Genomic DNA, 26,713 nt, shown 5'->3' with positions numbered 1-26,713 from the left:
ATATATATATATATATATATATATATATACATATATATATACTTCTATGGTATGTCCTTCCATCTGCTTCTCCATATTTTCACAGATAAATGTCTGTCGATTTACTGTTCCATTAACGTTCCTACTCTCACATATGGTCACAAGTGTAACACTTGTTGTTCTGTTGTTTATAATAAAATATAATTGCTGACTAAGCAGCTAGTACAACATTGGTTCTGTCACAGTTGTGTTGAACAAAATATTGTTCAAAAATGACCATTAGAGCTACCTTTTACTTTTTAATTTCTCATGCAGTCCTCACCAATAATATAGGTGAAAAAATGACTTGTGTGTATATAATTACTTTAATTTCATCTTTCCTGTAGTTTATACCCCCTGCTTCCAATTAACATCCTCTTTGTTGTAGATATTTGGAAAAAAAATACGATATTTTGGGTCGACACCATTTGCTTTCAATAAAATCCTCAACTTTTTGTTCATTGTGTCCCAATAGCACCCGTTTCACCACGAGTCCCTTTTAGCGGACCGGAAGGAGACCAAACTGACCAAAGCGGAGAAGAGAGCAGCCAAAAAGAGCTACGAAGACGAGAAACGAGCCTCCGTGCCGTACTCGCGTCCCTCGTATGCCACTTATTATCCAACCAGCAACCACACGCTTGCTAACATAGCGGCGTTCAACCAACGTGGCTGGTGAGTTTCACATCACACTTGGAATTATGTTTATGTAAGCTGTATACCATAATCAGACCCTGCAGGAATTTGCTGTGTCGCAATAGCGCCAAATCACCCAAATTATGCGCGCCTGTGCAGCTTTGTCCAGAGCCTGCAACTTCCCCGCCATTTTCACCAATCAAATTTGTCTCTGAGCGGTCCTCAAACGCACACATCAGCAGTTTAATCAAAACTTATTATTGGTTCTTGTGTAGCTGAAGCAGGCGCAGCAGTGTGTTACAATATATCAACTACTTATCGGATAGTCGAACGGCACAATTGTCATCTTACTGAGTAGCTTAGAGCTACTTCCCTTTCCTCCACAGCTTCTGGTTCATGTAGTATATAGACATTAACTTCCTAGTTTACATAGCCATATATTTATTTAAACTTTATTTATTCAGGGTAAAACAAGAACATATTTTTATTTGCAATGCTGATTTAGCAAAGAGGCAGGCAGCATTATATGTTAGAGAAATTGAAGTTTGATGATAATCTCTCATCGTCTCTCATTTATCAACAAAAACGCTCTTAACAATTTACAAATGCTTTCAAAGCGTGGCAGTAAGTGTGTTGGAATATAAATGAATTCTTCATATAGACAAACACTTTTCAAGTGTAAAACATATACGGAGAATGTCTCCAACTTGTAGACGACAGAGCAGGCAGTGGACAATAAGGAAGCTTTTTGGTGGTGTTTATTTTTATAATTATAATGAATTATAACTATTGTTAGTTATAATGAACTCAAACAGTAATTTGGCAAAATTACTGTTTGAGTTGATGTTTTAAAAGGATTAAAACATCAATACAATATTTGTTTTCCAATTTTTGTTGAAATCTTTGTGTTTTTGAGGTTAAAACTAGATAGTAGAGGTAAAACATTGATAACAAATCCCTTTAATCAAGTTCATTCAACGCGTTTGAAAAAAACAAAACTCAAAACATGGCACCTTTTGCCATGTCTCTCTGTAAAAGCTGCCACAAAGTCAGACATTCAAGGCCGCAACTATCGCAAAAAAAGGCAGCAAAATGCATAATTCTGGTTTGTCACCAATGCCATAGTAGGAACTAGGCGTGCTAAAAAAAATTGATTCACATCGAAACCGTGATTTAAATTTTTTCCGATTCTAAATCGATTCATAATTTTCAAAAATGTATTTAAAAAAGTAAATATATATATTATTATTATTTTTTTTTTTTTTTATTATTGTTATTATTTTCATTTTATTATTATTATTTTTTTTTTTTAAGAATATATCTTGTATTAAAAATATTAAACAACTATTCTTGACATTACTTTTATTATTGATACTGTTGCTTTTATACATTTTTGGTTTTCCTGTTTTTAGCGTCATATTTTAGTATTGTATTTGTATGGCTTCCTCAATTGCTTTGTAAATTTTCTATCCTCTGTATTGTTAAGCAGAGACTGGGTTCGAGTTGGGGTTGCTCTATTATTTGATCTTTTATTAGATTGATTAACAGTGTGATTTTTGTAAATAAAATAAAACAATTTAAAATACCGTACTATTTTAGACCAACACTGTACGTTTAAGTCGTACGTCAGCAACCAAGAGGAGCTTTTGTAACTTGTGTCCTTTTTTCGTAATTGATATATGGAATAGGCACTCCTTCAATCTAATCAAAATTTACTTATGTATCCCTTAATCACAAATGTCTCAAAGGGCTGTCTGATCTTCGACATATTTTCAATATATTGTATGATGTTCCTGCTCTTAACACTGAAGAGGCAGTGATATCTATGGATGCTGAAAAGGCATTTGACCGAGTGGAGTGGAATTATCTGTTTTATGTCCTGTGAAGATTCGGCTTTGGCAATACGGTAGTTTTATTTAATTGATAAGCTCCGATATTCATTTCCTGAGGCCTCGGTCAGAACAAAGAATATTCAATCCGAATATTTTTGCCTTTACCGTTCCACATGGCAGGGTTGCCCCATGAGCCCATTGGTTTTTACTCTTGCAATTGAGCCTCTGTCAATAGCACTTTGTACCAACCTGCTTATTACGGGCATATGTTGACACAATGTGCAGGTGAAGGTTTCTTTCTATGCTGATGGCCTCTTTCTACAAACCCTGTTTTCATATGAGTTGGGAAATTGTGTTGGATGTAAATATAAACGGAATACAATGATTTGCAAATCATTTTAAACCCATATTCAGTTGAATATACTACAAAGACAACATATTGATGTTCAAACTTTTTTGCAAATAATCATTAACTTTAGAATTTGATGCCAGCAACACGTGACAAAGAAGTTGGGAAAGGTGGTAATACATACTGATAAAGTTGAGGAATGCTCACCAAACACTTATTTGGAACATCCCACAGGTGTACAGGCTAATTGGGAACAGGTGGGTGCCATGATTGGGTATAAAAACAGCTTCCCAAAAAATGCTCAGTCTTTCACAAGAAAGGATGGGGCGAGGTACACCCCTTTGTCCACAAGCAAATAGTCAAACAGTTTAAAAACAACGTTTCTCAAAGTGCAATTGCAAGAAATTTAGGGATTTCAACATCTACGGTCCATAATATCATGAAAAGGTTCAGAGAATCTGGAGAAATCACTCCACGTAAACGGCATGGCCAGAAACCAACATTGAATGACCATGACCTTCGATCCCTCAGACAGCACTGTATCAAAAACCGACATCAATCTCTAAAGGATATCACCACATGGGCTCAGGAACACTTCAGAAAACCACTGTCACTAAATACAGTTGGTCGCTACATCTGTAAGTGCAAGTTAAAGCTCTACTATGCAAAGCGAAAGCCATTTATCAACAACATCCATAAACGCCGCCGGCTTCTCTGGGCCCGAGATCATCTAAGATGGACTCATGCAAAGTGGAAAAGTTCTGTGGTCTGACAAGGCCACATTTCAAATTGTTTTTGGAAATATTCGACATCGTGGGGAAGCGAACCATCCAGACTGTTATCGACGCAAAGTTCAAAAGCCAACATCTGTGATGGTATGGGGATGCATTAGTGCCCAAGGCATGGGTAACTTACACATCTGTGAAGGCACCATTAATGCTGAAAGGTACATACAGGTTTTGGAACAACATATGCTGCCATCTAAGCGCCATCTTTTTCATGGACGCCCCTGCTTATTTCAGCAAGACAATGCCAAGCCACATTCAGCACGTGTTACAACAGCGTGGCTTCGTAAAAAAAGAGTGCGGGTACTTTCCTGGCCCGCCTGCAGTCCAGACCTGTCTCCCATCGAAAATGTGTGGCGCATTATGAAGTGTAAAATACGACAGCGGAGACCCCGGACTGTTGAACGACTGAAGCTCTACATAAAACAAGAATGGGAAAGAATTCCACTTTCAAAGCTTCAACAATTAGTTTCCTCAGTTCCCAATCGTCCCAACCACTTTTTCTCCCTTCTTTCGAAAATTATATATATAAAAAAATTATATATAAAATATTTAAAACAATAATTACAGACACCCAAATCGTCGGGAGGCTTATTAGCACTACCAAACCTAAGTTTTACGACTGGTCCACCAACATTAGAATTATTAAGTATTGGCTGACATATGAAGCATTTGATGCCCCTCCGTTATGTCTGGTTATGGAGGTTAACTCAACTAAACCAAACCAGTACCTCTTAGGGCTCTGCTTCACTCTACCATCCTCTCTCAGGCCCCACATTTTACCTTTTTAAGGTCAAGGCAAGAGTTGCCCTAAAGGAGGGCTCATATTTTAGGGCACCAAGGCAAGTTGGAAGGGCACCAAGGCAAACATTATTTTCTTTCGAGGCAGGGGCTCCAAAGCATGCAAGCACATTATATATATATATATATATATATGTATATATGTATATATCTATGTATGTATATGTATATATATATATATATATATATGTATATATGTATATATCTATGTATGTATATGTATATATGTATGTATGTATATGTATATATATATGTGTATGTATGTATATATATATATATGAATATATATATATATATATATATATATATATATATATATGTGTGTGTATGTATATATATACATAAATATATATATATATTATATGTGTATGTATATATATATATATATACATAAATATATATATATATGTATATATATATACCGGTATATATATATATATATATATATATATATATATGTATATGTATATATATATATATATATATATATGTATATGTATATATATATATATATATCCGCACTTTGACAGTTGCCTGACCTAAATTCACCGAACACCTGATGTCCTTCCAGACCCTGATGCAACTATTGTAGCTATCGGGAAATCTCGGAACAACTCGACTGTCCCCGTTGTCAGTTAACCTTTGACACCCATCCCATCCATCCATTTTCTACCGCTTATCCCTTTCGGGGTCGCGGGGGGTGCTGGAGCCTATCACAGCTACAATCGGGCGGAAGGCAGGGTACACCCTGGACAAGTCTCCAACTCATCGCAGGGCCAACACAGATAGACAGACAACATTCACACTCACATTCACACACTAGGGACAATTTAGTGTTGCCAACACATTCAAAATGTATGTATGTACCTCAAGTAGAAAGTTAAATGTGCATATGAAAGCAACACAAGCATTATGAACAAAGTAATATGGCAGAAACAGAAATAATACTATAAATAAATAAAAATAAATATGAAAATTACGCAAGATGGCACCCTTTTGACATAAGATGCGACTGCACTTTTTGTCCATATAGATAAAAATAGTGTTCGTATATGAGGTTTAGTCTTGCATATAGGACTGCACGATTATGGGCAAAATAATAAATAAGATAATTTTTTTAACAATATTGAAATCAGGATTATTGATCATGATTATTCATAATGTTAGGTAAAACAATGTTGGGGTGTGAACGTGACGCCATCATGTAATTTGTAAAATCTAACGAAAATACTCTTGATAAACATTACCTATGTATTTAAAGACAAACATTTGTGTTTTTGTTCATTAATAGTAGCAGCGTGTCAGATTTTTCTTACATGATGCCTTTATCTCTATTTTTAAATTTTCATAGAGAGAGGTATTTTTTAAGTTATGTATATACATTTACATGTACTAATGTGTGTACATGTACATGCTGTATCTGGACAGATCCATTGAACGTTTGACAGAAATTTGTCATGTAGGTATTAATTATACACCATAAAACAAACAAAATGCTATGTCACATGAATGGTTATTAAAGTAATTACTTTGTGGAATGAAAAAATACACAAGTAATGTAAAAAACATGGTGTTTACTTTTTGATATCAATATAAAACACAAAGCAGTTTGGCTAATGAAGATAAAGTCTAATAAACAAGCTTTGTTCTTCTCCAACAACCTTCTACAAAACCCGTTTCCATATGAGTTGGGAAATTGTGTTAGATGTAAATATAAACGGAATACAATAATTTGCAAATCCTTTTCAACCCATATTCAATTGAATGCACTACAAAGACAAGATATTTGATGTTCAAACTCATAAACTTTTTTTTTTTTGCAAATAATAATTAACTTTCATGGCTGCAACACGTGCCAAAGTAGTTGGGAAAGGGCATGTTCACCACTGTGTTACATGGCCTTTCCTTTTAACAACACTCAGTAAACGTTTGGGAACTGAGGAGACACATTTTTTAAGGTTCTCAGGTGGAATTCTTTCTCATTCTTGCTTGATGTACAGCTTAAGTTGTTCAACAGTCCGGGGGTCTCCGTTGTGGTATTTTAGGCTTCATAATGCGCCACACATTTTCAATGGGAGACAGGTCTGGACTAAAGGCAGGCAGTCTAGTACCCGCACTCTTTTACTATGAAGCCACGTTGATGTAACACGTGGCTTGGCATTGTCTTGCTGAAATAAGCAGGGGCGTCCATGGTAACGTTGCTTGGATGGCAACATATGTTGCTCCAAAACCTGTATGTACCTTTCAGGGTTAATGGCGCCTTCACAGATGTGTAAGTTACCCATGTCTTGGGCACTAATACACCCCCATACCATCACAGATGCTGGCTTTTCAACTTTGCGCCTATAACAATCCGGATGGTTCTTTTCCTCTTTGGTCCGGAGGACACAACGTCCACAGTTTCCAAAAACAATTTGAAATGTGGACTCGTCAGACCACAGAACACTTTTCCACTTTGTATCAGTCCATCTTCGATGAGCTCAGGCCCAGCGAAGCCGACGGCGTTTCTGGGTGTTGTTGATAAACGGTTTTCGCCTTGCATAGGAGAGTTTTAACTTGCACTTACAGATGTAGCGACCAACTGTAGTTACTGACAGTGGGTTTCTGAAGTGTTCCTGAGCCCATGTGGTGATATCCTTTACACACTGATGTCGCTTGTTGATGCAGTACAGCCTGAGGGATCGAAGGTCACGGGCTTAGCTGCTTACGTGCAGTGATTTCTCCAGATTCTCTGAACCCTTTGATGGTTTTACGGACCGTAGATGGTGAAATCCCTAAATTCCTTGCAATAGCTGGTTGAGAAAGGTTTTTCTTAAATTGTTCAACAATTTGCTCACGCATTTGTTGACAAAGTGGTGACCTTCGCCCCATCCTTGTTTGTGAATGACTGAGCATTACATGGAATCTACTTTTATACCCAATCATGGCACCCACCTGTTCCCAATTTGCCTGTTCACCTGTGGGATGTTCCAAATAAGTGTTTGATGAGCATTCCTCAACTTTATCAGCATTTATTGCCACCTTTCCCAACTTCTTTGTCACGTGTTGCTGGCATCAAATTCTAAAGTTAATGATTATTTGCAAAAAAAAAAAAGTTTATCAGTTTGAACATCAAATATGTTGTCTTTGTAGCATATTCAACTGAATATGGGTTGAAAATGATTTGCAAATCATTGTATTCCGTTTATATTTACATCTAACACAATTTCCCAACTCATATGGAAACGGGGTTTGTACTTCAGTGCAACAGTTTGGCCAACAAAAATAAAGTGGAGTGATACATCGAACACACAATCTTTGTGCCTCACTGACAACTCAGTCGGCGTTCAATTCAATGAGATGACAAAACATTTGAGCTAGTATTTATGTTATTGGAACACTAACAACGTTAGCAGTTGAATAAAGGATGAGTGAGCATCCCAGTAAACAAACTATAGATATAAACTAAAGTTTATAAACAAGTTGTGGCAACGTTCCCGACACATCGTCTGCTGCATGGTAACTCTGTCACAGCAGCTGACGGAAGGATGCCAGCTGCATGTTCAAAATGAAACTGCAACATCAAATATTTTTGTCCTAAAACAGCATTGCGCTCTTAATCGCACACCGATACTCCACGGAAGTAGAAGCGAGTGAAATGAAGTGAAACAAAGCGATCGGCTCTCCGTTAGCTCGGAGGGAACATTTTTAAAGCAAAGTCTGTAAAGTCAGCGCTTCAGTATTCAGGAAGTGAGCAGTGTTGCCTAAAATGCATTAATAAATGACTTGTTAACGTTATTACTACGTTAGTCTGGAATTTTACCGCAGCTTATCATTATACCGTTTATCGTTACATCCTTAGTCCATTAACAAGTAAAAAGTAAAGGGTGGTCACGGCATACACTCGCCGTTGATGCTGGTCAATTTTTTAGAGCATTACGGCAAGTGACAAGAGCGGTCGCGGCACTTGCCGTGGTTAAATTAGAACCCTGCACTCTTCTATACTTCGGTTTTTACGAAAAATCCAATAGTAAAAACCTCATTCAGAATTTTCGTTCAGTTTAAGCGCTATTTTGGTTTACAGATTATTTCTTGGTTTACAGATTATTTCTAGTCTTGCACCCATCACTGCTAACCATACTTTCCCTCCCTGTCTTGTCGATAGTGCCTTTTTAAGATGGTGAAGTCTGGGGATCAACATCATTAAAGATGTATACATTGACAACATTTTTGTCTCTCTCCAGCAACTCTGTGATACATTTTTACTCCCTAATCAACACTTTTTTGGATATCTACAAATCCGCAGTTTTGTTCATAATACTTTTCCCAGGTTTCCAAAGTAATCGACTGACACAGTTTGAGATGCTTTTTTGACACCACTTCCAACTTTAAAAGGATCAATTACATGTATATACACTAAAATGTTTCATTTACACCCTGAATCGCTGAATTCAGTCAAACCACTGTGGGAGGGTGACTTAAGAGTGACCCTATTTGAAGAGAGCTGGACAGATATTTTTAGTGGTAGACTTATGAAAGTCTTCTATTTCTGCTAGACACAGCTTTATTCAAAGCAAGCTAATACATCGTAGCTATTATACCAAAGTCCGGCTAGCTAAGATGTACAACGGAATATCGGTATTATGTGATGTGTGAACAGTCTCCAGCTAACTTAATACATACTGTATGTTTTGGCTTTGCCCATCTCTGTGCAGTTGTTGGACTGAAATGTTTATTACTTTGTCTTTGGTATTTGGCGAAAAGATCAAACCAAATCATTAGGCCTGTGCGATATGGCCTAAAGATTAAATCTCAGATTTTTTCCCAAAAATATCGATTGATCAAAAACAAGTAGATTTAAATGATGCTGCATACACTGCATCTTACTCTTAACAAAGTTCTAATTTGTATAATGTTATTTTTGGACCAGATAGAAATTGTACTTTTTAGGCAATATTTTCAAAGAACTAAGTTAGAGCTTCCTCTGGGTGACAATACTTCTGTCTTAGATAAAAATAATTTTGTTAAGAAAATTGTAGCATTGTACATTGCATGCCAATAAATAATAATCTCCAACATTGAGATCAATAAAGTGCAATCTTAAAACTTCTGACTTGAAAAAAAATTATTCTCCAAATAAAAATGTAGCATTGCAAATCGCATTCAAATAAATAAACTCCAAAAAAACAATAAATATACCAATAATCATTAAATAGTAATACAATGAAGTGCAAAACTAAAACCTTTATTTTGAATAAGATACTACCGTATTTTTCGGATTATAAGTCGCTCCGGAGTATATGTCGCTCCGGCCGAAAATGCATAATAAAGAAGGAAAAAAACATATATACGTAGCACTCGAGTGTAAATCGCATTTTTGTGGGAAATTTATTTGATAAAATCCAACACCAAGAATAGACATTTGAAAGGCAATTTAAAATAAATAAAGAATAGTGAACAACAGGCTGAATAAGTGTATGTTATATGACGCATAAATAACCAACTGAGAATGTGCCTGGTATGTTAACGTAACATATTATCGTAAGAGTCATTCAAATAACTATAACATATAGAACATGCTATACGTTTACCAAACAATCTGTCACTCCTGATCGCTAAATCCCATGAAATCTTCTTCCTCGTTGTCACTCCTGGTATGCGCCGCTAGCGTCCTTTCTTTCTGCTGCTCGATTGCCGTTTTCTGCTGCATATTTCACTACGTCCAGCTTGTAATCTGCAGTATATGATTTCCTTTTCGGTGCCATTTTTGTTCAGCCCTTCTCAGTTTTTATAAGTTTCCGCTAATGTTGAAATTATCCATTTTAATAGCTACCGCAGTAGCATATAGAATATAGCAGTTAGCATCCCATGACCCACAATGCACTTCTGCCATGACCCTCCCCCGCAGAATTATTATTGGTTGACGTGTGTGTGACGATTGCTGACGTGTGTGTGACGATTGCTGACATTTGCTTCGTCTCTTCCGTGAACGAGATAAATAATATTATTTGATATTCTACGGTAATGTGTTAATAATTTCACACATAAGTCGCTATGAAAAAAACTGTGATTTATAATCCGAAAAATACGGTACTGTAAGTAAAAATGTAGTATTGTACATTGTATGCAAATAAACAAGTAAAACGTTGAGATGACTACCGGTATATAGTTTTAGTAAGTAGATAAACGAAGGCTTTTCCCTGAAGTATCCTGGCCTTGGGGATCTCCGCCAAAGAATAGAGGGGGCGGGCAAGGGCTAAGGAAGCTCAAGGGGGCCAAAAAATATGCTGGAGAATGAGGAGAAAAGCATTGATTTTTTATTTTGTAAATCGTCTGCAACAAAAAACTCAAATTTATCAATAAAATCGATAGATAGCCCAGGTTTACAAATCATATAAGCGGACTATTTGGGGGTAGCCCCTCTGTCATCTTCTCTTAGCAAAGTCCAAAAGAACCTGGTAGCATTTACTACTTTGTTGGCTAGATAACTCATTGTGCTAAATTGGAAGGCTGCAGCGCCTCCCTGCCACATCCGCTGGATTAGAGATATTCTTTATTTCTTTAAATTAGAAAATTAGGCTGACATTGAACGGTTGTTCTGTGAAGCTTCAGGAAAGTATGGGGTGGGTTCCTAAAATATGTTTTAAAATAAAATCTAAAATTTAACCCTGATTGAAAAGTAATTGAAATGTTAATAATTGATGAGACTTTTGTGTATTGCTGCACCATGTTGGGGACATTGAGGGGTGCAGTTGTCTGTGGCTTCATGTCAACATTTGCCTGTACTTCTTTGACTGATGCATGTGTTTTTTTGTTTATGTATATATATATCATTTTTGTGGGTTACTTGTTTGCGGGAGAAAAACAAATGTTTAAAAAAAATAATAATAATAATAATTGATGTACCAAAAAGATATTTTGAAAATCGGGTTGATTTGTTCTGAATCCAATCCTCACCCCAAGAATCGTAAATTGCCCAAAAATTCCCACCTCTAGTGGTAACGGATGTCGTAATAGACCGAGGACTTCCTGTACTCTCTTACGGCCTTCCTGACTCTTTCACTTCAAACAACAGCTCATTAGTTGTAACTTTTCTTGTTACTTCCAGGCGGCCTATGATTCGGCCCGACGAAAAGCCAGTAGCGAGTGTCAGGCCCATCCAGTCGACGCCGATCCCAATGATGCCTCGCCAGGTGGTCATGGGCGTGGCCGGATCCAGCTCTCCCGGCAGCTTACCTGTCAATTTTTTGCAGAAGGCCGGAGTGCACGTCCAGAGGATTGTCACCTCTACTGGTACCAGAACATACCAACCGTATTTATAAAGCCCTCTCACAGAAGGCGGTACATCAAAATATGTCAAACATAAGTATTGTTTGTCTCGCCGGCATGCCACAAATATAATTTGATGTTTTTTGTTTTTTTTCATGTTCCCGTTATGCAAATTTGCAGACATCGTCATCCCAGGAGCTAACAGCACAACAGACGTACAAGCTCGAATCAGCGCTGGTGAGAGCATCCACGTAATAAGAGGTTCTAAAGGTACAGAGAAGTTAATTCTGTATTTATTATTTTAGTGTACAAAGTTCCTCATCATTGCTTTCTTGTCCAAAGGTACCTACATAAGGACCAACGACGGCAGGATTTTTGCTATTAGATCGGGAAAAATCAGTAGACCGACAATCAGGAGCGCTGCTGTTTCAAGAGGTACAAAATAGTAGCGTTTAATCCTCTTAACCTTTGTGCACCCCTAGGGCCCAAAACAGGCATGACACGTGTTCCTTATGTGATAGGATTGTAGAGTTTGACAATTAGCGGTCTGAAAAATAAAATGTTATAAAATTGCATTGTGTTTTTAATTGCAACATTGTTAGAATAGAATATACTGTAAACATAAAGTATGCACACTTTGTTTAAAGGGGAACTGCAGTTTTTTAAAATTCTGCCTATCATTCACAAAATCCCAATGTGAGACAAGAACACAAATGTTTTTGTCTTTTTTTGTGTATTCTTATTTGTGAAAAACGGCTCGTACTAGACTGCTTCATATATTGTGCCCATAAAAGCCCTCTGAAAAAAACATACAATTATGATTAATTCATGGTATAATTGGGGAACACAAGTTTTGTGCTGAGCAATAGAAACATCCCTTCAGGCGACATACCAGTGAAAGCGAACGTTGTGATTGTTTTGTTATGTTCATAGTTTGTATTTCTTGTTCAGCACTGATCACTACATGATGCTTAGTGTTTGTCCAAAAGTAATCGTCTCTCATGAAGTCTGCCATGATTAGCAATAGTAGTTGTCAGTGAAGGAAATAGCAAATGTTATGTGCTCTGTCAAATCAATGTGCTGCTGTAATCCTTAAAACGACTAAAATACTTATATGTTACATGTTATTATAAATGTGCCTGTTACTACGTTACATACATGATGGTATTTATTACGTTGATGGAGGGGTTTTTTACGGCGTGCATTGCTAGCGGCCTCTTCCTAGCATTTATTTACGATTTAAAGAGCATAAAAAACAGAAAGACAATGTATTTTGGCCATGACATTATGTCCTTCACAAGTGTGTGTAAACTTTTGACCACGACTGAATGTGTAAATATTCTATCTGCTGTTGTAAGCCAGTAACGATATACGCCAAAATGCCAAATATTGGCGCCAATAATCGGTCGTTTTCTAGTTCATATGTATCTTGAATTGTGGATTCTATGTTTTTTTTCCTGACTTTTCTTCATCGTTTGGCTCCACAGACCTCCAGCATCCGCTCAGTAATGGCTGTGCGTCGCCTGTGGAGCAGCAGCAGCATTCGCCCGATGTGGATCCGCAGTCGTCCTCTCCGTTAAGCTCTGAGATTCTCCGCGAGTTCAGCCGCTACACCGCTTCGGCAAGTGATGACACCATCGCGGGGAACAGCATATTGTCCCAATCGGCGGTGTCCGCCGCGCGGGCGAGGGATGGAGGCAGTCGGATTCCACTCGACATTGACATCTTCAGCTCCGCTTTGGAGACGCAAGGCGTGAAACGCAAGCACGCCGACAGTCAAGGCGGCGCGCAAGCGGGCAGCAAGCGGACTTCGGCCGCGTCGCATTACCCAGGACTCCCACGGAGCTCCAGCGGGCTGGGTTACCCGCCAGTGGGTCTCAACTCCTCCTCGCTGTTGGGCCACATGACTCACCCTCTTCTGATGGGCGGGAGCAGCGGATCCTCGTTCCTTCAAACACCGCTGTCCGACCTACAGACCATGTTCCCTTCTGAACCCGGGAACGGACAACTTCCTCCTCCCTCCTCGTCGGCGCTGTCCACCATCCTCTCCTCCTCTGCATCCTCCGCCCCCATGTCGCCGTCAGCATCATCCGCCACCACTTCCTCCTCCCTGCCGTCCGGCTCCATGCCGTCATACCTGATGAACCCCAACGTGGCAGGTCTTCTGTCCTCGGGCTTCCCTCTCAACTACAGCCAGTCCTTGCTACCCGAGCCCAGGATGTTCCCGGCGCCGCTTCTCTCCAGCTCAGCGGGGTTCTCTGCGCCAAATCCGTCTTCCGACCCGTCCAGCTACTTGTCCCATTTTAACAACCCCACTTCCAGCCTGTTGGGGGCGGCGCTGACCCAAGCCGACAGACGTGAAGGCACGGGCAACGGCGGCGAGAGTTCTGATGATGATGATGTCATCGAGGTAACCGGACACTAAAGGCTCACGTAGGCACCGCCACTCACACACATTCATCAATTCTTGTTAGAAATGGGACATGATTCGATGAATATTCATAGGGTGTACCCCGCCTTCCGCCCGAATGCAGCTGAGATAGGCTCCAGCGACCCCCCGTGACCCCGAAAGGGACAAGCGGTAGAAAATGGATGGATGGATAATGGTAAAATGACCCTAACATGCTCATTAGGTTCATCTTTGTCTTGTTATTGTGCAACCATGTTGCTTTTTTTTATACACCAGCTAGCCTCACATTGCAACATTTTATTATACATTCTCAAGAAAAGAAAGTTGGGTATTCTTTAGAGTAGTCCATGTACAGCATGTGAGTACATGTCAGGTGTGTTTGGACTAACTGCCATCTGCTTCACAAGGTACATGTTGGAATGTTTCACTCTGTGAACCGCAACTCAGCAGCACTCACGCACCACCGTTTTTGACTGTATCTAAAAACACAGATTTTTCTGTACATGCGTTGCCAGAGGTTGTTCTGTTTTTTTCGCCTGCTTTTCAAGCTGTACATTGACTACTCTAAAGTATGTTTCTGTAGAATTGTCCTTTGGGAAGATATGCTGTAATAAAGCCGGTTGCTGAAATGTGAGGTGTCTGAGCTACAGTAAATACCTCCTTTTTTTCTTATAAATACACAATTTACATTCAGCGTTGTCTTTTTTATATTATGAATATTTGTAACAACTGCTCCTGTCTCACATCATTCCAGCAACTTGTAATTAGAGTTGACTTGAAAACATGTTCATTGTTTTATAACGAGAATTACTTACAAATATTAAAATGACACTGTTGTTTGTTTGTGTCGTAAAAAAAAAAGTTTTTAAGTCATTCTAAAGTACGGTACATAGTATTTTATCAGCCACCAGCACAAACACACGCCTTGTCTAAATGTCTTTAAATGTTAGTGCTGTCCAAAAACAACCTGACATTTGTGCAATTATAATACAAAGAGGTTCATTAGGTCTTCAAAAATGGTCAACCTCTGAGGAAGGCAACAGTTGTAGCTGAAACCGTCAGGTACGGAAATAAACGCACAGGTCTGGCCATAACAAATTGCTTGTGCAATTATATATATTTTTTACTATTCACACCTTTATTTATACTGAAATATCTATCAAATGTTTTTGTAACATCACAGGTCAGCCTTAAAACAGCACAAATTGTTATGGCACAAATGAACAACAGTTGTATTTTAATATTTTGCCATTTTCACACATTACCTGGCAGACAAGATACTCATATTGTACTTTCAAGCCAGAATTAAAAAAACAAACATTTAAGTAAATATTCTGAGGCCGTCCCTGCTTTTCCATTTCACTTCTGTATGGCGACTAAATAAAACCCTCACGTTGGATTTGCTGTGAGAAACCTTGGAAAAAAACTAAGGAGTATTTCTGTGTGTAGCATCCCACACTGCAAGGCTGTGATTCACCGTGTAAATATTGCAGTGTGTAGAGAGATGTTTCATTACAGCATTTATGGAGATAAATGTTGCTTTTTTGTGGGTTGGGGTACTTTACATGTATTTTTTTGTATAATTTCTTAAAGCTGCAATGAATGTAATATGCGTTCTGTCATATTTAGCCTTAAACTACACGATGAGGTCTTGTTTTTTTTAAACTAATGGACACATTTCACATCAAAGCTGACTTTTCCATCACAACACTCCAGCAGGAACTGCAGGCCAGGGGGCGCTGTGGCCTTAGCTCACCAGTGTGGTCCTATGTCCTGTCAGTGTGTGTGTTAGATACAGGGATGTGTTCGTAGACTTTAGACAAAAAAAACCACAAAACAGGATGGCCTGAGTTAATATCTTTGTAGTTTTTGTACAGGCTGACTCAACACTTTTGTTTTGGAATCTTGGAGTTGAATTGCCACTTGGATATCATACTACTTTATAAATACAGTTCATCCTTGTCCAGGAAGTTCATTTTTATGCAGTGTGTATTTTTTTTTTCTGTATTATGTATAATTTTTATGATATCGATGGTAGTTTCCTTCATTTTAGCGTCTGAAATGTATTTATTTATGCATTTTTATTGTGTTATTTTATGTTCTCCAGTATTAATAATGTTTGGACATCCCACCTAAATACAAGCGGAATATGACTGTGTTGTCAATGTTATTTTCAAAATAAAACACCTCTTCTATTGCAGTGTCAGTGTGCATTCTTGTCGAAGATTAAATTATAAACAGTGTATCTGCTGACAGAAGCAACATGTATATTTGTTATATAAATTCATAGTTGGTGAGGATAAATAAATACAATACATAAATATAAATTCGTATTGTACACATAATGTGATTGAAAAAGTATTTCCTTGGGTTTATGTGAACATTATTTTTGTTACAAACCCATGTAAATTGAGAGGGGAATTATATTTTTAGTTCCGGTTTGGTCACATTGTTGGGGGGGACAATTAATATGTGACGGACTTGAGAAAGCAGCATGAGACAACAAGTGTTTGATGGAGAAGACGTCAATGGAGTCTCGGATTGAAAATAAACTTTATTCCTTTGGAGTTCATGAGGCCAATGAGGTATGATTCTCACTGATATGTATGTGAAATCAATGTGTTTTCTTTTCTTGGATGTCAGACTAATTGTAAGTTATGTTTGCTTATTGTATTAGTTCTGACGCCATTATATTTGGCATGGTCGGTAACGTGGCTGAAATAAATGTGAGCAAAACAAGCGACTTGAGCCTTAATTAAGACCTCGGAGGGAGTAACAAACAGTATAGGATTTAATTAGAGGTACGATAGTATCTCGGCAAACTGGCCTAATTAAGAGTTTTTCGAGGTATGAGTCGCGTCATTGGTAACTACAGGTAAAAGCCAGTAAATTAGAATATTTTGAAAAACTTGATTTATTTCAGTAATTGCATTCAAAAGGTGTAACTTGTACATTATATTTATTCATTGCACACAGACTGATGCATTCAAATGTTTATTTCATTTAATTTTGATGATTTGAAGTGGCAACAAATGAAAATCCAAAATTCCGTGTGTCACAAAATTAGAATATTACTTAAGGCACAGATGACATGGCACCCCAAACCATCACCCAACCATGCAAATTTTGCATTTCCTTTGGAAATCGAGGTCCCAGAGTCTGGAGGAAGACAGGAGAGGCACAGGATCCACGTTGCCTGAAGTCTAGTGTAAAGTTTCCACCATCAGTGATGGTTTGGGGTGCCATGTCATCTGCTGGTGTCGGTCCACTCTGTTTCCTGAGATCCAGGGTCAACGCAGCCGTCTACCAGCAAGTTTTAGAGCACTTCATGCTTCCTGCTGCTGACCTGCTCTATGGAGATGGAGATTTCAAGTTCCAACAGGACTTGGCGCCTGCACACAGCGCAAAATCTACCCGTGCCTGGTTTACGGACCATGGTATTTCTGTTCTAAATTGGCCCGCCAACTCCCCTGACCTTAGCCCCATAGAAAATCTGTGGGGTATTGTGAAAAGGAAGATGCAGAATGCCAGACCCAAAAACGCAGAAGAGTTGAAGGCCACTATCAGAGCAACCTGGGCTCTCATAACACCTGAGCAGTGCCAGAAACTCATCGACTCCATGCCACGCCGCATTAACGCAGTAATTGAGGCAAAAGGAGCTCCAACCAAGTATTGAGTATTGTACATGCTCATATTTTTCATTTTCATACTTTTCAGTTGGCCAACATTTCTAAAAATCCCTTTTTTTGTATAAGCCTTAAGTAATATTCTAATTTTGTGACACACGGAATTTTGGATTTTCATTTGTTGCCACTTCAAATCATCAAAATTAAATGAAATAAACATTTGAATGCATCAGTCTGTGTGCAATGAATAAATATAATGTACAAGTTACACCTTTTGAATGCAATTACTGGAATAAATCAAGTTTTTCAAAATATTCTAATTTACTGGCTTTTACCTGTATGTACGGTAATGCAGAAGCCTTTTATGAGCATCGAATGTTCAAAAAATTAACTTCCTCACTTTTGAGAGGAGAGAATCAGAATCAGAAGTACTTTATTAATCCCCGAGGGGAAATTAAGATTTTCAGCACAATCCCATTCAAGAGCAGACAAACATTACAGGGAGACAGAACAGGGTCCCTGACGGGTCTGCCAACTTCCGGCACCCCTTACAAAAAAGGTGAGACACCGGTAAACATTGGGGGGTTGAGAAAAAAAAATCAGTCTGGAGAAGGGTCCTGACTGAGACAAAGGGGGGGGGGACTCATAGCCATAGCACACATAAACATGTGTGTAAGAGGGAAACATCAAAGGACAATAAAGATATTAAAAGACCAGGGGCCGTATTTATCAAGCGTCTTAAGAGTGCCATTTTACACTTAAGTCCTGAGAATTTGCGAAATTTAGTCCTACTCTCAAACTTAAGAATAAAAGTTATTTATCAACTTTCTTAAGTCTAAGAATCACTCCTATTCTCCACGATATTTAAGAGACTTTCAAAGGTGTCCTAAGTGGTTAGGAGTTGCCAGCGGGGGATGGCACTGAGGCGAGAGAGACGTGCGGAAGGATGTCCTGGCTTTGTTTGATGACGAGCAGCTGATCAAACGGTATCGTTTAGACAGAGCGGGTATTATTTTTGTCACAGATTTATTAATAAGGGGCGTCATCTCATCAGCAACATCACGCAGCAGAGCTTTCACAGCAGAACTAAAGGTCATCACAATGCTTCGATATCTCGCCACTGGGAAAATGAATTGGAAAGAAAAGGAAACATTTATTTTTGATTCATTGCCAATATCGTTTGTTTGTTTTGTATTATTTTGTAGTTTATTGTCAAAATATACACTACCATTGTCCACTTAAATATTTCTAAGATATTTCTTTATTCTTAGACAAGGGATTCCCTTCCGTGATTGGTCATTTCTATGGACACAGAAATGACGTCACCTAAAATTCCGTTTACGGCACATAGTAATGTCGTAATTCAGCTCTGAGTGTGACACTTAAGATTCAGTCCTACACTTCGCTGAAAGTGTGAGTAAGAGGCTTGATAACTAACTTTTAAGTACAGCTTTCAGCGAAGAATTTCTTTACTCATAAGTCAACTCTTAGCAGACTTCTTAGGAGTAATTCTAACACGCTTGATAAATATGGCCCCAGAGCTGATGCAACCAGCTGCCGCTCCAGCAGTGCCACTTCTACACACAGCCACAAAAGTAAAACAACAACAAAATAAAAAATAATCAACCAATGACATACACACACGATTGCACCATGCATAGACAAGCAACCAAACAAAATATTTCAACACACACACACTGTGGTGGCCTCTGCGGTGTTCTACGCCATTGTCTGCATGGTCAGAGACAGGAGCAGACCCAACAAAGCAACCAAGAGAGCCGACTCCACCCTCGGCCAACCACCATCTCTCGGCCAGACTCCAGTGAGCGAGGATGCGTCCAAGGAGACCGAGGTGTCCGATACACACTCATTCAGCCAAGACACCGTGAAGCCCGTCCGTCCCGGCGCCCAGCACTAGCTCCGTAGCCCTGTCTCTTCATCCGTATCTCCTCTCCAAACGGACTCCGGTGTGGCAGAGACTCAGCAGCTGGTCCAAAAGGCCAAAAGGGTCTTGGGGGGCAGACCCAGAAGCCCACAAAAAAGCACCACAGGAGTCACGAAAGTGCCACCCCTTGTCACACAGTCCCAAAAGGTCTCGAACCAAAAGGCAAAAAAAAAACCACAGAAAAACAAGAGGGAAACACCAGGAAAGTAAAGGATGACACAAGAGCACAGAGCTCCTGCCACCAGCAGCACCATCTTGGAAAAAAGAGGTGGCTTTTTGTGACATCATGAAGGGGGGAAAACTCCCTGAGGCTTCATTTAATACACAAAACTGTAGATCAGTTCTTTAATTTTTTGCACCTGTAAGCAGAATAGACTCGTGGGTCAGAGCTGACCGGCCCATATAAACACTCTCATGTCAAATTATGGGTCACTTCATGAGGCACGGTCGTACATGGAATACCAACATCTTATTATAATGTGGTGCAATTGTACAAATAAACATATAGTTACATTAATACCTTGTCCATCAAAACAAGGAGGCGGGATTCTTGGATACAGTTCTTGCATTGGTTTTCCCTAATAACACAAAACATAGCATACTGCAAACATAACATTGATTGTCCATCTACGAGGTGTATTATCACAACCAAGAAGAAGAAAAAAAAATGATCCCTGCAGAAAAGATGTCCACATCACAGCCGTCATTAAGACTGTAGGCGTTTTTTGGCCACATAAGCGCTGGTGACTTGATTCATGACGATCAGACCACAGAGGGTGGGGCAGAGTGCCACCAGGTACCAGACGCCGTTGCTGACGGATGCTGTGAACCACACGGAACTCATCCCCAGCAGCAGGCTGACGGCGCCCAGCAAGTAGGCGACGAGCCCAGAAGCCGCGTGGTACCTCTTGAGCTTGGCCAGCGACCAACCTTTGGCCAGGGAGTGGTAGACCAGGGGCAGGGCGGCCGCGGACTGGACCCCCACCGCGCACACCGTCAGCAGGCCTATCAGCCCGTGCCAGGAGGTGAAGTGAGGCTTGCCTTGCAGGTGTTTGTTGTACAAAATGGCGGCCAGGCCCAGCGCGGCGCACAAAAGGCAGGCGCACTGCAAGAGCCAGTGAACGCGAACTTTGACCTTGTGGGAGAACCGCCTCATGGGGGAACCGTGGGGGGAGAAGACCAGGATGGCTTCTGTCATAAAAAGGGAGAACTGGGGAGGGAGAAGGAAAACAATATTCAATATTTAATTACCTGTTGGCACAGACTTCTGATTAGAGCAGGGGTGTCAAAGTCAATGAATGATCTATGGCCCCCGGGATGATATTTGATTAGTATCAGAACCGGCCTGCAGGCCACAGCCACCTGCTGCTGTTTTGCAGGCACCAATACAAGTGTTTCCCACACATTCATTTATTTGTGGCGGCCCGCCACGAAAGAATTACGTCCACCACAAATGGATTTTTCGGCTTTTGACTCGCTCGACCGCTGATAAAAGCAATGGGACTCTGTCTGTGACTGGAGCTTGTAGTTACAACTCCGGTGCAGTAGGTGGCGGTAGCCTACTATGCATTGTAACTCCGCCAAAATCTTCTGGTGGGCCAGAAGAAGAAGAAGACGACGACAAAGTAAAAGAAGAACGGACCGACCAGATCAAAATACGAGGATAATGTAGGTTATAGGTAGATCGCTCGCGGCTCGTCATATATTTAACGTTAATCCGCGATTTCACCGAGCGTTTCACCGCCGCTGTTTGACTCGGTGGCCGGGGCAGACGCACGCAGTAACAGTCACGTGTTAATAGTGATGGGTCCGGCAACACCGATGCATCGGCGCATGCGTCGAGCTCATAAGGCAAAACCCTGTGTCGGTGCGCGTACCGCTTTTAGAAAGTCACGTGACCGATCATGAGTTGTTTTGGTCACGTGACCGATACGCGAACTGTGTCGCACTGACGCCTCCTCTGTGCCCTGTGAGCGGGTCTTTTCTACAGCTGGAGAAATAACTAAGAAGAGAAAGCGTCTAAAATTGAATAAGTTGGAAAAACTGTTTTTTTTTGTAATAAAAATGTGTAAAAAAAAAAAAAAATTCCAGGTCCACAAGCATCCTCATTCACAACACGTTCTCTTAGATTTCCATGTTATGATACATGTTCACATTATTTATTGACTGTATCTAAAAAAGATAAAAAAATATATTTTTATTTAAATGAAGTTATGAAATAATCCTAAATGAAATACAATGACTTGGTTTATATTATTGTATATACTAGGTCATAAAATCAGAGTCAGTTATCAGAGTCAGTTGAGTCGGTCCATAGGTTGCCTGTAGGGATTTTTAATGTTCAGCAGATGTCAGTATTTAGTGACACAGTATCGACACAGTATCAATACAGTTTTGCAATGTGTCAAAACGCTTCATGAAGCCTCATCAACCCATTACTACCTGTTACCATACCGACGAGCTAACGTGTCCAGGTTATAACCCTGTTGTCAATAAACACACGTGGAGACGGTGCTTCAGATACTACATTAATACTCAAGCTAAATTGTCCACTGTCCACTGCAGCATGTGAATGCAATGAAAAGAATAAAATCTGAGCCAACCAGCTGTTAAAATGTTGTCCAGGTTAATGTTTTGGCCATTAAAGGCCCTTCATTTCAAGATTTCAACTGTGATTGGGCTTTAAACAGGTGGCTGACCTGTTCAGATGGGTGTAACTGCTACTGGTCAAATAATGTGAAATAGCATTTAATGTTACATGTATGCAATGCCATTTAAATGTAATTATAGATAATAATAATAATAATAATAATAAATACTTTGTAGTGTTGTAAATAGTCAATGGGAAGGATTTTAGTAAGATATAAGCCATGAGCACTACGCAGCCAGAAAAAATCCTAGGCAGGACAAGTAAAAATATTGGGGCAAGTAGATTTGAGAAGTCGGGCAAGTATAAAAAAAAACTTAACGTTGAACCCTGCATGTGTTGAGCTGCTGCCGCTTAAGGTTAGACGGCACTGTACATAGAGCGCTTCTGCTCGTTAGTAATAAATTCTAATGTTGGATGTTCACTCCTTCACACAGATGATGTATGCACTAATTAAAGGGGCAGAGCTTTAAGAGACATTTTAGCTTTTATATTTTATAAGATATATTTTTTGTAAGAACCATAATTAATAAATATATTTCAGTGAATAACTAATTGTTCAAATCTGTATATAAATATGTACATAAAGTGTTGTAATTATATTCCAACTCCGCGTTCTTCTTGGTCATCGCCGCTGCCGCCGCCGCCCCCCAACCACACCACCACAAATAGATGCCTGTCCTGTGGGAAACACTGAATACTCCATCAGTGTTGGTGCTAGGAATTTTCAAAATGGGATCTTGGGACCCCATCAAGTCATAAAAATGGGGTCCCACAGTAAATTTTTGGGGTCCCACTTTTTTGTAACGGTTTTGAAAACAAATGATAAATGTATGCATTATCCTGTTATATCTCACATTCTATATTGTGTTTTGGAAAAAGGTTGTCATAAATGTTAATTCATTAAAAACAAATAATACAAAAGAAAACACATTTGTATGCATATGTAAATGTATTCAGTTATAAACATTCATTCACTTTCTTCTTTCCTTCATGGATCTAAACTTTACCGCTGCACATATTTTTTTCTATATTTTTATTGTAATATTTTCAAAATGTGTTTGTTCTATTTTTGGCCAAAGTAAGACAAAGAAAACAATCTGAAGTTGTCTTTATTTTTTAGTTTTAATGCCATGATTTTAATAGTCCGGCCTGCGTGTGCACAGATTTTCCTAATGCGGCCCCTGAGCTAAAATGAGTTTGACACCCCTGCTTTAGAGGGTTCTTTTATAGAGAAATAAAATAAAGAATCACAACAACAAATGTTTGCAATGCAGTAAAAGTGCTCAGAATTTTCTTGAAAATTATTCATTAAATGTTTGTTAAAGTCTGTGATGACATAGCGACTTGTCCAGGGTGTACCCCGCCTTCCGCCCGAATGCAGCTGAGATAGGCTCCAGCGCCCCCCGCGACCCCAAAAGGGACAAGCGGTAGAAAATGGATGGATGTTTGTTAAAGTTAAAGTTAAAGTACCACTGATAGTCACACACACAAGGTGTGGTGAAATTACCCTCTGCATTTGACCCATCCCCTGGGAGGTGAGGGGAGCAGTGAGCAGCAGCAGTGGCCACGCTCAGGAATGATTTGGGTGATTTAACGCCCAATTCCAACCCTTGATGCTGAGTGCCAAGCAGGGAGATAACGGGTCTCATTTTTGTAGTGTCCAAAGACTCAAAAATAATAATACATTTGTATACACTCTAATTAATCACTATTATGAAAAATAATAACCCATCCATTTTCTACCGATTGTCCCTCTCAGAGTGGCGGGGTGTGCTGGAGCCTATCTCAGCTGCATTCAGGCAGAAGGCGAGGTACACCCTGGACAAGTCGCCACCTCATCGCAATTACCCCAAATAGTCCCCTTTGCAAGTTATTACTTATATATACTTGTTACTAGCTCAGTGGCCTTGTGGTTAGAGTGTCCGCCCTGAGACTGGGAGGTTGTGAGTTCAAACCCCCGAGTCATACCAAAGACTACAAAAAATGGGACCCGTTGCCTCCATGCTTGGCACTCAGCATCAAGGGTTGGAATTGGGAGTTAAATCACCAAAATGATTCCCGAGCGCGGTGCACACTACTGCTCACTGCTCCCCTCACCTCCCAGGGGGTGAACATGGGGATGGGTCAAATGCAGAGGACAAATTTCACCACACCTAGTGTGTGTGTGGCTATCAGTGGAACTTTAACTTGTTAGGGGGTGCACTATTATGACAAAAATAGCGTAACATCCATCCATCCATCCATTTTCTACCGCTTGTCCCTTTCGGGGTGCGGGTGGTGCTGGAGCCTATCTCAGCTGCATTCGGGCCGAAGACGGGGTAACCCATAATACACCTGCTGTGAACCTGTTCTTATGTTTTATTTTTTTTTGTCTTTATCGAGCTCTGTTTGTGTTGTGTTTGCTCGGTTCTCTTATTCAGCACTTTGGCTACCCCTGTGGTAAATTTTAAATGTGCTTTATAAATAAAGTTGATTTGATTTGATTTGCTTGTCCCTCTCTGTGTCGTGAGGGTGTTGGAGCCTATCCCAGCTGCATTCAGGCGAAAGGCGGGGTACACCCTATACAAGTCGCCACCTCATTACAATTACCTCAAATAGTCCCTTTTGCAAGTTATTACTTATATGTGTTACTTGTTAGGGGGTGCACTATTATGACAAAAATAGCATAACATCCATCCATTTTCTACTGCTTGTCCCTTTCGGAGTCGCGGGGGTGTTGGAGCCTATCCCAGCTGCATTCAGGCGGAAGACGGGGTACACCCTGGACACATTTCACCACACCTAGTGTGTGTGTGACTATCATTGGAACTTTAACTTTAACTTGTTAGGGGGTGCACTATTATGACAAAAATAGCATAACATCCGTCCAACATTCCATTTTCTACCGCTTGTCCCTTTTAGGTTTGCGGGGGGTGCTGGAACCTTTCTCAGCTGCATTCGGGCGGAAGACGGGGTGCACCCTGGACAAGTCGTCACCTCATTACAATTACCTCAAATAGTCCCCTTTGCAACTTATTACTTATATGTGTTAATTGTTTGGGGGTGCACTATTATGACAAAAATAGCATAACATGTAAAAAATACAAATTAAATAATACTAAAGTCCTATTTGGGTTCCGGGGGTCTTAAAGTGTGTGTTATTATTTGTACCCCAGAAAAAAGAAAAATAAACTTCAATAATAAACACAACGTGTCAGTATATAAATGATTACTGTTATGACAGCGCTTATCAATCTTGACCAATCAGAGCAGGGTATTGATGTCACGTGTTTGAAGTGTTGTTTCGAAAGGACCCACTTACTGCTAGAGTCATGAGGAGAGGATGCCAAGAAAACCAACCTGTAGAAACACCAAAGGTGAAAATTGACAACATTATTTTACAGACCTAAAAATAAGGTGACCGTGTGATGATATAAAGTGGACCACTCACTTGTGCCGGGTCGAGCCAGAACAGCGACAAAAACTGTGAGGGCGACGCCGAGAAAGTGTGTCAACATCGCGGACGCTACTCGGGTAAAAGCGTATAGTCGAGATTCCGGTTCTGACTCTTTGTTCTGCGCCATACTTTATTTCACCTTTAATTCCACAAAAATACAAATCTGTGCTGAAAGCTTTGGTTGTGAAAGGTAAACAAGAGTCCCTGAACTGAATTCAAAGTGATCGCCAACGAATCCTGAGTGTAAAAACTGTGTCACTTAAAGCATCTCGGATTAAATAAAGTAAACCCACACGAGTAAATAAGGATGTTCTTATAAATAAATTACATATTTGTTTGGATATGATGCCGTGTTGGCGGGCAACCCTCCATGCTAGCATAAAAGACTAACTTCCGGTTACTTCCGGTTAGTCTTTTTCACAACAAACTACAACTTTTGCTAAACTAGAGTGTCATTCGAAGCAACACGTATCCCATTTAGGTTAACGCATACAGGGACACATAAGTCCCATAACAACGATATTGTGAACAATGAGTTGTTTGGATGTGAGAATGTGTTTAGACAAACGACTACCGCCAGTAACTTCCTGTTATCGCCGGCTAGTTTTTCACAACAAAATGCTGCTTTTGATATTTTTCTAATTTACCTAAACCAGAGCGTCACTCAACGCATCGCTTGTGTCATTTAAGTTCCCTAAAATCATGAAGTATTTGCCATATAACAAAATGGAATAAATATTGGACATATTTGTTGTTTGAATGGGATGTGTTGGCACGAGGCAACACGGAAATCTATGCTAACATGACGACTACAGTAGGTACTTCCGGTTAGTTTTATCACAACAAAGTAACACTTTTGGCGTGTTCACTAATTTGCCGCACGATCGGTTACTTAATGTAAAGTAAGTAAACACAAGAGTGAACGTTGGTCATACAAAAAAATATTGTGTGGATTTAATAATATGTTGGCAACTGACAGG

General features: G+C 39.7%; 3 protein-coding genes across 8 annotated transcripts in view; 2 read left to right on the top strand and 1 right to left on the bottom strand.

Annotated features, from left to right (window-relative positions):
- The window catches only part of rad54l2 (RAD54 like 2), a 40,455-nt gene extending 24,184 nt beyond the window's left edge, over window positions 1-16,271 (top strand). For all 3 annotated transcript variants that reach the window (XM_061932590.2, XM_061932588.2, XM_061932589.2), the window contains exons 18-22: window positions 494-690; window positions 11,506-11,690; window positions 11,847-11,936; window positions 12,009-12,101; window positions 13,154-16,271. In XM_061932590.2, the coding sequence (XP_061788574.2) occupies window positions 494-690; window positions 11,506-11,690; window positions 11,847-11,936; window positions 12,009-12,101; window positions 13,154-14,091 (1,503 nt within the window). In that variant the 3' untranslated portion in view covers window positions 14,092-16,271. The remainder of the gene's footprint in view (window positions 1-493; window positions 691-11,505; window positions 11,691-11,846; window positions 11,937-12,008; window positions 12,102-13,153) is intronic.
- A 320-nt stretch (window positions 16,272-16,591) lies between these two features.
- Window positions 16,592-26,713, top strand: part of rassf1 (Ras association domain family member 1) — a 38,647-nt gene continuing 28,525 nt past the window's right edge. For 2 of the 4 annotated variants that reach the window (XM_061932233.2, XM_061932229.2), the window contains exon 1: window positions 25,622-25,653. The gene's annotated coding sequence lies outside the window, so the exon portion shown is untranslated. Of the gene's footprint in view, window positions 16,662-25,620; window positions 25,654-26,713 lie in introns of those variants that run through there. The other 2 variants (XM_061932232.2, XM_061932230.2) reach the window with 2 other exon arrangements.
- Window positions 19,964-26,311, bottom strand: cyb561d2 (cytochrome b561 family, member D2). The gene is made up of 3 exons (XM_061932234.2): window positions 25,728-26,311; window positions 25,599-25,636; window positions 19,964-20,857 (listed from the first exon to the last, which is right to left on the bottom strand). Exons 1-3 carry the CDS (start codon window positions 25,858-25,860, stop codon window positions 20,354-20,356), a joined length of 675 nt encoding a protein of 224 aa, XP_061788218.1. The 5' UTR covers window positions 25,861-26,311; the 3' UTR covers window positions 19,964-20,353.

This window comes from Nerophis lumbriciformis, linkage group LG38 (assembly GCF_033978685.3).
Source record: "Nerophis lumbriciformis linkage group LG38, RoL_Nlum_v2.1, whole genome shotgun sequence".
Taxonomy (NCBI): Eukaryota; Metazoa; Chordata; class Actinopteri; order Syngnathiformes; family Syngnathidae; genus Nerophis; species Nerophis lumbriciformis.
This window is presented reverse-complemented; position numbering and strand designations above follow the sequence as displayed.